This window comes from Xiphophorus maculatus, chromosome 18 (genome assembly GCF_002775205.1).
Source record: "Xiphophorus maculatus strain JP 163 A chromosome 18, X_maculatus-5.0-male, whole genome shotgun sequence".
Lineage (NCBI taxonomy): Eukaryota > Metazoa > Chordata > Actinopteri > Cyprinodontiformes > Poeciliidae > Xiphophorus > Xiphophorus maculatus.
This window is the reverse complement of record NC_036460.1, coordinates 9,686,406-9,698,188: the sequence shown is the minus strand read 5'-3', so window position 1 is coordinate 9,698,188 and position 11,783 is coordinate 9,686,406. Positions and strand designations below refer to the sequence as shown.

General features: G+C 37.2%; 1 protein-coding gene across 2 annotated transcripts in view; it reads right to left on the bottom strand.

The window, feature by feature from the left end:
• Window positions 1-1,468: 1,468 nt before the first annotated feature.
• clstn2 (calsyntenin 2) overlaps window positions 1,469-11,783 on the bottom strand; it is a 283,647-nt gene continuing 273,332 nt past the window's right edge. For both annotated transcript variants that reach the window (XM_023351906.1, XM_023351905.1), the window contains 3 exons: window positions 11,554-11,677; window positions 6,707-6,891; window positions 1,469-4,912 (listed from right to left, as the gene is read on the bottom strand). In XM_023351906.1, the coding sequence (XP_023207674.1) occupies window positions 4,703-4,912; window positions 6,707-6,891; window positions 11,554-11,677 (519 nt within the window). In that variant the 3' untranslated portion in view covers window positions 1,469-4,702. The remainder of the gene's footprint in view (window positions 4,913-6,706; window positions 6,892-11,553; window positions 11,678-11,783) is intronic.

Genomic DNA, 11,783 nt, shown 5'->3' with positions numbered 1-11,783 from the left:
GTGTGTGTGTGCACATGGTTATTTGTCCCATGTGTCTCTGTGTTGCCCTGCGATGGACTGGCGATGTATACAGGTTGTATGGGTAATTTCAAAATATAAAATAATTTCAGAACTGAAACAATTACTAATTTCACCTCTGAATTCTAATTCATTTCAAAACTAAAGCTGGGATGGAGATCCTCCAGGCTAATTTAAGTGAGGCAAAATGTATTGTTTGCCATCAAACTTCAAGGTTTAGATGCAGGTTATTATTTTCCAGATGATAGAAACTTTGGGCTGTCATAACCAGCTTGGAAGCAACTTTCACCCACATCATTATGTGTTGTATGTCCGTAGTTATGCAGTGACGTAATTTGTTCACCCTGCGTCTGGAGCGTGCACGGATCACGAGGAGCTGATCGAGTTGATCACGCTTGAACCCTCTAGACATGGAACTAGTGATGTTTTGTTTTTACCTTTGTAAAGAGTTTAGTTTTGTTATTTTATCATTCACTTAGTGTTCTCAGGCGGTTTCGCATTTCAACAAAATGACAATCATGTAAGTGTTCAATATATGCCATTCTTAACTGTGTTGGTCCCAAGATGTTCTATAAAATCAGTGTTTGCTTTAATTGTTTCACGTTGCCAAAAGTTCTGTCTGGTGCTGGGAGCAAAAATCCACCTTTCTGAATTCATTAAGAAGGTGTTACTGTGATTAGTTTGGCAATCCCAAGCTAATAACAAAACTGCCTGCTGCAGCGAAAGCAAAGCCAGTCAGCCAGAACTAAAACAAACACCCAACAAAAATACCCAGACTGTTTGCTATGGGGAGAGCAGCCAGGTTTATAGGCTGGGAACATTGGCCCAGCTGCTCCCAGTCTGCAGCTGGTTCCAGGTTTTCAATTTACGTACATAAATAGAGAATCCCAATTAAAACCTTTTTAAATAATCCAAATTGAAGTCCCTGTCTAAACTTAACTACAATCTTCTGTTTATATCTGTAGTTCTAATGACTAAACCTTTAATTACACAGGCCAACATCACCAAGGACGTCCATGTCTTAAAGTTGTATTTTCAAGAACTACAATTAGATTTTTTTTTACTTTTAGTAGCTCAAAACAAACAAAGCAAAGCACTGTGTAAATCATCTAAAATAATTGCTAATATTTTGAAATAGATGTTTTCTATTCCATTGGCCTAAATACAATAATTCCTTCTCAGCAGCTCGAACACAAAAATTGTTGCTATATTTAGGTGTAACGGTGTACTGGTAAGATGGCAGGCAAAAAATAACTACTTAAGAATTATGTAATTTGCAGCAAGGCTTTAAAAGTTACACATTGGAATTTGAGCACTAATTATGCTCTATATAGCAACTTTTACAATAACTCAGAATCCACTGCACAGTGAACCTTATGGATGGTGTTTTCCATCCATAATGCAGAAACACTCATTCACTACACACACCAGAAAAAGTTCCCACAAATGATTCAAAAACAAGTTTTTATTGGCCAATTTACAGAAAGTGCTGTAGTGACCATTCCAAAGAAAAACCGAACAAAGAGTCCAAAAAACAAAACCAAAAACAAAAAAAAATTTACACGTTGTACAAGGTTTCAATGTTAATTCCAATGTCCTCTTCTAAAACAAACGTCAGGACAACACTGAGGATCGGGCCGATGCAAAATCCACCAAAGCTTTAAATTGGGGGTGCGGGAGGGGAGGTGATATCACAAGACCAGGTTTCAAGGCAGATGAGGAAAATTCCTAAACAACATATGAGAGCTTTACATGGAGATACAATAGAGCTTACGGTACACACATACAGTAGATTTGCCCTCAAGAACTTGAGGCTCACCAGAGGCCTCTTTCCAGCAAAAAAAACTTTGATTTTTCCTCATAGGACTGGTTTATCTGCTATCAAACGGTACAACCAGACTGGGTCAGGATGCCCACAGTCAGAGATTAATGCCCTTTCACTTTGATATGAAACAACTTTCATCTGAGGTCTTTGAGTAAGTGAAAAGTGACTCATGAAATGTGTATTCATTTTGTTTCCACTTCTTCCACATCTGCACCAGACTATTTCTCCATTTTGTAGATGTAAGTGTAGGCAAATGCAATAGGATTGCATACTCCTGCAGTATATTTATAGACCTACTGCAAATATTTATGACAATAGCACACAAGAAAATGACAACCTTTTGTTTAAATGACTAAATTGACTTTAAATGACTTTGGACAATATGCAGTTGACTTGATAAACGATTAAGAAATAGAACAGTTACTTGACAAGTTTAGAATTTCTCTCTCTGGTGTCATTTTATTGCAGCTATAATTTAATGTCATGTGTTATATTTTTGTATTTAAGTTTGTGATTTGGTAAGGAAATGTGTAGTGAAATAGGCTTCTTCAGTTGGACAATTATTTTTATGGCCACTAGGTGTCATACTAGAGCTGCAGATGTTCGGTTCAGAAACAAGAGTCAAAACTAACACAATTCAGACAATTCAAGGTTGTAAAATTTTTTTCACAACAAGACTGACTCAAACTTAATCTTTTTCAGCTTCCCAACCTCTGAAAGAACATGTGTTTCGTCACCCTATACTTACAGAGGCAGTCACAGATGCCCTGCAATGACCCCAAGTCAACATCAGCTAACAAGTAAAGTTTTTTAACACCAAACAATTCTACTCAAAATGTTCTACCCTTTATAATCAGTTACTGGATCATATCTAAGTATTCCCTGATCATGCTAATCTCAAGTGGAAGTTAATGGAAAGAAGACTCAGAGTTAACTATTTTAAGTATCGCTAAGACGTTAGAAACGTAACAGGCAGCAAAATAATTAGTAAGAAGCTATTAGAAAGGCAACTGTATGTTCAGCCGACATTTCCAAGCTTTTTCTTCAAACTTTATCAACAGAGAGTTAGACTGCTGGTTGTTTCCTTTCTTTTGATGTTTTGTACTTAATCAATTTTAGGAATCAAACCCAACTTTTTTGGGGGTGCAAAAACTGGAGCTGCCTACCACGGCATGTCATTTTTACAGCAGTGGAATCTTTTTTAAAATGGCAAATAGAGCCAACTTTAGATATCAGCAAGGTTTAAGTTGATAATTTAACTTCTGACCTTTCAACCTCTGTCTCTATGGTGAATATGTTAAAGACAGCTTAAAACGTCAACTTCAAATCCTTTTGCTTGGGATGTCACCTAATATAATTCAAGAAGACTCAAAGCTGTAAGATAAAAAAAATTCAGTGAAAGTTGTTGATAATGGCGGCTATAATCTGTATTTTTGAGAGAAAGTTTCATAAAACGACAGCTTGAAATTGAAGTATCTACAGAGACAGTCGCACATACATTTGAATTAAAGTCAATGTCAGCTGCAATGACATTGTCCTGGAGCTAAACCACAAAAAGTATAAAAGGCCTTAGCATTCTGCATAAAGCAGGATTTGTAAAGACCAGTTGGTGACAATTTATTTATATCAGTGAGCAAATGGCATTAAGTGAAATGGGATTTAAATTTGCAATACCAGAGTCCAACTGCAAAGCCTTGACACACATTACTTACTGGTGATACTAAGACAGCAGGAAGAGGATAGATAATAATATTGTGTCATTCTAGTTCTAATCTGATTTCTTAATACTGGTGACGCTTGGTGTTTTGTTGCTTTTGTCTTGAATTAAGGAGATGTGAGAAAAACTTTCAGACAAAATGATCACTTTATTTCACTTGTTTCTCTGAGGTCTCTCCATCTTAGGCCAGTAAAGAGGTTTTGAGATGCTTCACCATTTCAAACATAAAGAAATTCTGTTGTGGATCCCAGTTAGTCTTGGAACCAGTTTGGTTGGGGGAAAAAAGCAGCCTTCGGGTTGTATTCTTGCAGGCTAAGGGATCAGAGTGTGTCCGTACATTTGAACAGGTGACGTGTGCTGTGTACAGGTGAAGAGAGGAGGGTTGTTGAACATTTCAGGACAGTGATAAAGGAGAAGGATGAGGAGGGGTGTCACTTACTATACTTGATATTTACAAGAAGGGAGCGTATAAAAATGTACAAGGAGACTCCTCTTCTATTCTCAAAAACCCAGAACGTAGAGCTGGCTGCTAATTCGACATGACATCTGAAACAGCACATTGATCTTTTTTTTTCTTTGTTTTTTTAAAATACCATTGAAAATATGCTTTTTCTGTAAAATCACCTGGCTTTGCCATATTGGCTAGAATAAAGACAAATAATAAGTATACAAACCAAAAAATAGTCTCATTTTCTTTACTTTTGCAACTCATCTTTTTCTTAAATAAAGGCTGTTTTGCATTTTTAATGTGGGGACATCAGAAATCTTACTGTGGAATTTTACACATCAAACTGGATAGATGGGACCGAGTCGACAAAAAATGGGTTTCTTACAACTTGTTCTCACAGAAGACAGTAGAAATGAGGGAGAGCTATCATCTCTCCGAGAATGACCCAGATTTGCAGAGCTTTGTTGTTTGAGAAGCAGTTCTAGCGCCCCATTGTTTCTCTGATCTGCATTTGTTTGTGTTTTCATACAATCTTCCACTAGGGGGCAACAATACTTTATTTTTCAAGCACTTGAAGTCCCTTTTTGTTGTTGTTTACAGCCATCTGATGTGGGATTTCATCGAGGATGTGTTACAGAATGCGTGTGTGTGCGCGTGTGTGTGTGTCAGAGGGCGTGTGTGTGAATGTGTGTTTTCAATAGCATATTGTTGGTTTGTCCCATCTTTGGGGCTTCTCACTTGAGCGTTGCATCCTGGGTAGCTGGACGTCCACTTCCTCCTCACTGTCATCTGATTCATCGCTGGTGACCTCTTCGTCCTCTTCATCCTCATCATCTTCCTCCTCCTCTTCATCCTCTTCCTCCTCACTGGCCTCTTCCTCTCCTGCCGTGTGGTTCTTCAAATTCTGTGGTGACAAAAAGACAACCTTTTTTTTTCTTATTGTCCCAGATTGAAGAACACTAAACTTCTTTTTTTAGCTTTAGGTGAGAGTCATATAAATTATTATATCAGAATAATGATATATATATATGTAAACCTGGTCTTTTTTCTTCAAATGGCCATTATGGCCAAAAAACACAATTTTAGTTTCATTGGACCATAGTACATGTCAAAATTAACATCCTGGTCCTTTATTGCCTTTCTAATTAACTGACAAATTTCCCCCTGATATTTTTTGATGTCATTTTACTTTTGCATGATTTGACGCAACGAAGCAGTGCACTTGTTTTAAATAAATCAATCAGAACTTCAGACTTTAAAAATAGAAAACTCTTCTGACAAATATTGTGCTTATAATTCTTGCATTTTGCAGACAATTCTGGCAATCCTAACTGGTCTAAAATGTAAATAATTTAGTCTGCATTAAAGTTCACGTGTCACTTGATACAGTGTGTAAATATCTGGGTTTGGGTTGTATTTGACACACACTTCAGGGAAGATGTACTTCACAGATCAAAGCGGGTAGGGCAGCAATTAAAAAGAAGTCCTGATGTGAGGGGTTAGCAGTTGAAGTCCTCTGTTTGTCAGACACATGAAACGCGACTGAGTCTTACATTTTTGTGGAGTAATAACTTTCTTCTGTATCCCAAAACAAACAGAAGGGGTGCTTTCTTGCCAGCCAAAAAAGGTCTGCCAAACTGTTGTGGCATGCTGGAATGCTTCACAACCGCTTGCCAAAGATCAGCCAGGCAGCTGGGTTTTGATCAAAAGATTTTCTTTTCCAAATTTTTATCAGTCTCATTTAATTTATTGATTTTTCAGAGACATCGCAAAGCTTCAGGTATGAGCATTCATAACCATACAGAGGAATTGTACTTTTTAGGCCAGATACCCTGCAGAAATCTTTGATGCTCCTTTTTTTATTGCACTGTTCATTTATGTGTTTTATTTAACACACCCGTCCTCCATCTATTCCCTCTACCAAATACGGATCAAATTTAATCCAACTAGTTTAGAAGGGGTAACATTTTTGAGCCTCAAAAATAAACAACAGAAGTGGCAAAAACACCATCAGCAGAAATCACCCCAATAAACCACTTATCCATTTAGCCTTCCTGCTGTATGCTGAAGTTAACTAGCTTTGCTAGCTCTGACTGCTAGGAAGGAAAAAATAACATTTTTGCAATCAATAAACACTTTAGTTAAGTGCTAACTGTGACAACACACTTGTTGGTGTGGAAGTTGTTAATGAGAGAAGAGGACTAAAAATTAGCTATTTTCAATGTTGGTTTTAAAACTAAAAGTAAAAGAAACACAAATACAGAAAGATGCAATTAACAGACAACAGCATGTTTTCTAGGAAACATGCATTGATACTGATATCCATAGTTAATAATAATAACTGTGCTTACTGTATCGCTAATGTGCAATAGACAGTCTAAAAGGTCACCTCTGTAATCATTATGTTTTTGTTATAAAATATAAAGAAAAACATGCTGTACTAAGGAAATTAACAACTTACTGCTGGAAGGCTTCAAATAAATATTTTGAGCACTGCTTATCAAAATCGTCCAAACTTAAATCATCAGGTCAAAATTTTATGAAAACTGAAGAATCTCTGATTGGTGCATCTTGGCTCAGCAACATACACCAAAGGACTTATGCTGGAGTTAGATTTCACTAATTTACAGCTATAGCCCGGAGAAAGTCTTATTTATCTTGCAGACATTCTGATCATCGGCATTCTCTTCACTCCTACCTCCATGGGGTTGACTATAATCGTCAGAGCAGAGTCGTCCCAGTTTGTTTCTGCCTCCTTAGCTGTTTCCCCCTGCTTCACCTCCTGCTGGTGGGTCATGTGGATGTGGTATATGCCCAACACCACCACTACCACCAGGGCGGCGATGCACATGACGATCACCACCGTGGCAGCGCTTGGGACACCTGAGGACAGAAGGAGAGGAAGCAGATTCCCTTTCTCATTTTGTACTATTTATTTCTTTATCTTTTTTATGTAGGTATGTACTGTATATGTACAGTATATTGTATATACACATAACCTGCATTTTAACTCGAGTAGAGCAAATCTCAATCTCGTTGTAATCTGTTGATGACAATGACAAATAAATCTTATCTTATCTTATCAGATGAGGTTGATGGAATGCAGAAGCAGCATGCTTCTCTGTTATAGTTGGACATAATTTAGTCTGGATTTATTTTGCTGCTAGTTAAGAAGAATAGTAGCTTAGTTGGAGATTTTTATGAGTAATTAAAAACACAGAGAGAATCAAGACACAAGTCTCAAGTTCTCTCCCCCTGCCATCCCTCCAAGTCTTAAATCAAATCTCAAGTTAACACATGAAGGTTCCGAACTGAATCCAAAGTCCAAAGACATGCAAGTTCTGGGTCAACTCCAAGTCATAAACTTCAAGTTTATAAAGAAGAACATTGATGTCACACAGCAGTGGAAGTAATAATGGATGTCCCCCTCTATGGATCAATTTAAGGTTATTCAGGAATGGGACTCAACAGTATTGTCACAAGATCATAACAACATGAAGGAAGATAATAAAAAATACAGCACAAAAAATAGCGACAGCCTTTTGCAGAGCACTGACTGCAACTCCTGTAGAGAAGTCCCTTTGGGTGTGTAATCAGACTTCTTTCATAATTTCATACTTGTAATTTTTAGTTATTGTCTACATCTGGATTTACGATTTGACTTCTTCTTGTGCAGAGTTACGCCGCGTGCCTCATGTCAATGCTGGAAAAGTCAGACAAAATGCAACATGACCATTCAGCCTGTAGATGCTTTGAAACAATTTGAAACGTATCCAATTTAGTACCACATATGGACGTGGCAAAACATTGTGGGGGTGAAAAGTTTGGCATTCTGCTACTGTTTTTTGGGTTTGCATCTAAGTTAGAACCTTTCTAGGCTCCAGGATTAGAAGTTGTTAAAAAAACATTTCCCATACGTTAGTCACTTTATGACCTTTGACTCACCAAGTCAAAGGTCATAAAGTTGCTTTCACTTTCTCTACAACTTCTGATGTTGCAGAGAAACAACATCAGAAGTTGTTGCCTCTCTACTGTGGTTGGCAGTCTACATGTTTAGCAAACTGATATTCATTAATTCATCATTTAGAATAGTTATTTTCTGTCTAGTGTTATATATGGGGTTATGGTAAATTATCATAAACTGCCTGGCAATTAATAAAGCTATCCTTAACGGATTCTAAAAAAATGTGATAGAGGATCCTCTTTATTAGTGACATATTAATTACAGAACCTTTCCACCACTGTGAGTGTCTCTGTTTCATCATAGGGTGCAGAAGAAAAGCAGGTACAACAACAGCATGCAGGATGAAGAAACACTAACAAATGGTCAGAACCGCATAGCGGTACTATTGAAACAGTTCAAGCTCAAAATAAATAATAAATCACATGTGTGAAAATCCAAGACAAGCCCAAAGGGTTTAATGCTTTTATCAAGGCGAGTCTTGAGTCATTAAATTTGTCACTTGAGTCCACACCTCTTATCTTAAGATATTTTGTTTCAGGTTATGCAGCCATTACTCTGTGACTGTTAATTGTCTCCCTAAATCAGATTAGATCTTTATATGTCAGAATAGGCTTCTTTTATAATTTTGTTTTTTTTCTCTACTTTTTTTTGATAAATTTTAGGCTCTTCCTGAAAGAAATCTGTCAAAACTAATCTTATTTTTTGCTTTATAATTGCATTTGTCTGTGAACTCTTCATAAACTCCCTCAGGTGAGTTAAAATATTTATTGCTCTTGTCAGAACTGGGTTGGTGTATGAATCTTCAGTAATCAGTATTCTCTCCTAATTATCCACGTTCAAACTGTAAGCAGCACAAGCAGGTACTTTTTTTTCTCTTTTTTAAATCCATGCCTGAAATGAAGAGTGACGGTAAATGAATCATAAGAAAACCTTAATTTCCTACCTGGGCTCAGACTGTCCCCTAATCCTGACCTTTACTGCTTTGGTTGACTCTCATTATAGACATTATGAGATGAACGTTAGTGAAAAACCTCAGAGAGATGGAAACCATAATGTGACGCATCCATATATCAGCTGAAAATATCTTTCAATTGGGACTTTTTAGATATATTTAAATTGTTCAGCTTGAAAGTCTGCCTTGAAATTTTATTTTTGAGAACTATTATTCACTATTATTGATATGATCAATATCAGTATCAGTTGGCCAAGCAAACTGTGGTAAAAAAAATAAATATTTAAAAGCAGAAGAAATCACAGGCTCTTACATTTTTTCCTTTTGCATCACATCATTATAAACTACAAACACACAATACTGGGATTTCATGTAAAAGACAAGGTAGCACTTAAATGTGAAATGCAAGTAAAAAGATTTCTAACAATTTAAGTTGTCATGAATCAAATTGTTTCAATTTGTTCTCACATCATTATTTTGCACTTTGCAATTGTTTGTGTTATTTTTTGCTTTTTCTATTGTTAATTTTTTAATATATCAGCATGTTATTAAGGTCTAAATTCTGTCCAAGATTTGAACAAAACAACTGAAAGAAAAACAAAAGAAAACAAAGAGCACCTAAAAGCCAAAAGTTTGATGATATGTCAAGCTTAAACTAAAAATATCTTTATTGGCATCGGCAATAACGTCCATGTTTAATTGGTATTAGATTAATACCAAAATATGCCGTATCGCATACCTCTACTGATAACCCTTTTAGAAAAGCTTGTTGAATCAGATTTTAAGGTTAAAGTCTAGAATTAAACATTCTGAATGACATGTGTACAGTCCTCACGGTGAGCATGCCAGTACAACTCACCATGTTTGATTTTAATGAGGTGACATAATGAATAGCTCAAAGCAAAATATTTTATTCTGAAAATAGAGCAGATGCTGCTTAGCATTTTTGCATTGTGAAAAAACAAAACACAAATACTTTTGTTAAAGCAGTACAGGCTGTACCCAAATCTAAACACTACAAATGGGTTTACTATCTAGAAGAGTTGCTTTTTGCCTCATACAAAAACAATCATATTTAATCTACATTAGCCTTCTGATGCATGAATTATGATCCTTTGTGTCAGAATTATTTTTCCATTTTTTAAAATTCTTTTCTTAAGGCATAAAAAAAGGTAGGAAAATTTTTTTGTAAAAATAAATGTTTTTTTATTTTTTTATTTTTATGTGATCAATTGTAATTTTGTCCAAATACAAAGTTGTTATTTGAAAAATACATCAGTAGTATTGTTCCTTAGGGGTTATCTGATGTCACAATATTTTTTTTACTTGCAAGAGTCGTCTACAGTAGAAGGAGGGACCGGGTCGGTTCTCGTGCTTTTTTGTCTGTCGGCCATATTGTATTTAACAAAAATAATTTCTTGCATTTGCAGCTGATGACCAGTGGTTGATGGTATATTTTATGATGCATTAGTGTCCACTTCAGTGGTCTGTGTGCATTTATAACATAAAAATCCACAGGAAGCACAAGAAAATGGCTTTTAGATAGCTGTCCACTGTAGTGACCACTATGCATGAAAGGGTTAGACTTATCTCTACTTATGGAAAGCCTGTGACGAAGGGCTACAAAGGCACATCATAATGTTGCAGCACATGCTGAAGCACGACTCTGGTACTGAAGTTGTTTATTTGGTTCACTCTGATCTCCAGCCGCCTGGAAGATGCGTAACTACTCTGTGCCGGCCCTCTCTCCAGCAGTCCTTCCTGGTGAGTGGAAGCGTGTGGTTAATGAGACTACGGCTCACAGAGCACTCTTCAACTGATCATTTGATTCAGTCTAGTTTGTAGATTTTCACACCAAATTCAGGGCCTTTGATCTTCTAAGTAGCTCTTCATGCAGTAACTCAAAAGTCTCCGTTCGCACAAGTGCATCACCACCTCTCCAAGTACTCAACAGATGGTGAGTCTACAGCAGCAGGCACATGTGCCTAAAGAATTGGGAATCTCTCTTTGTTGAGTATTTAGTTTTTTGCCATACGCTGATTGCTCAGCCGCTCTCTGCCCTCTTTGTTCTTCTGACCTCCTCCACGGACACACACACAAACTCAAGCTATCTGCTCCCTTAACAGCCTCAGCCACTGAACTCTCCAGGACTCTAAGTAGAATCCATTAGAGTCTGATGAATAATTAAATCACATGTGGTAGATTAAGATCGGCTCCCCTCTGCCAACCCGCGCTCTTTTTACCTCGGATCACTCGGATGCTCAGAGGGAAGAGCAAGAGTGGCGTTCGAAAGCAGCCCCTTGAGCAACAGAGTCATAAACAAACCTAGAAAAAGGAATTGAGCATTCTCTTGGATCTCTACATTTTTACCCCACAACAGATAGCTTACATGATTTTTGATTTCTTTGCCTTTTTAGTCAGGCTTTCAGAATTACTTTGATTTCAATTTTCTGAAGATCAAGTGTGGTTTTTCCGCCCATTTCATAGCAATGCAGTGCTTTGTGTTGCTCACACAAATCCCAATAAAATACATTGAAATTTGTGGTCGGAACAAAACGGAACTCTGTGTGCTGCAGTCGGCACTTGCTTTGCTGTTTGGTACTGAAATCTTACAAACGTGTTTTCCTACCTGAAGCATGGTTGGGGTAAAGGTCGCTGATCATGGATGGGTGGTGGACCACCTGCATGTACTGAGGCGGGGCCACCATGTGACTGATGTGTTCCTCTGTTTCTGAGCTGTGCCAGACGCTCACCTGGTGGAAGGACAAACAAAATCGGGTTTGAACCAGGACTCCTGGCTTTAAATGTTTAAACCATTCAATCCAAACAGAAGTTTCCTCCAGGTAAACTAGAAGAAAG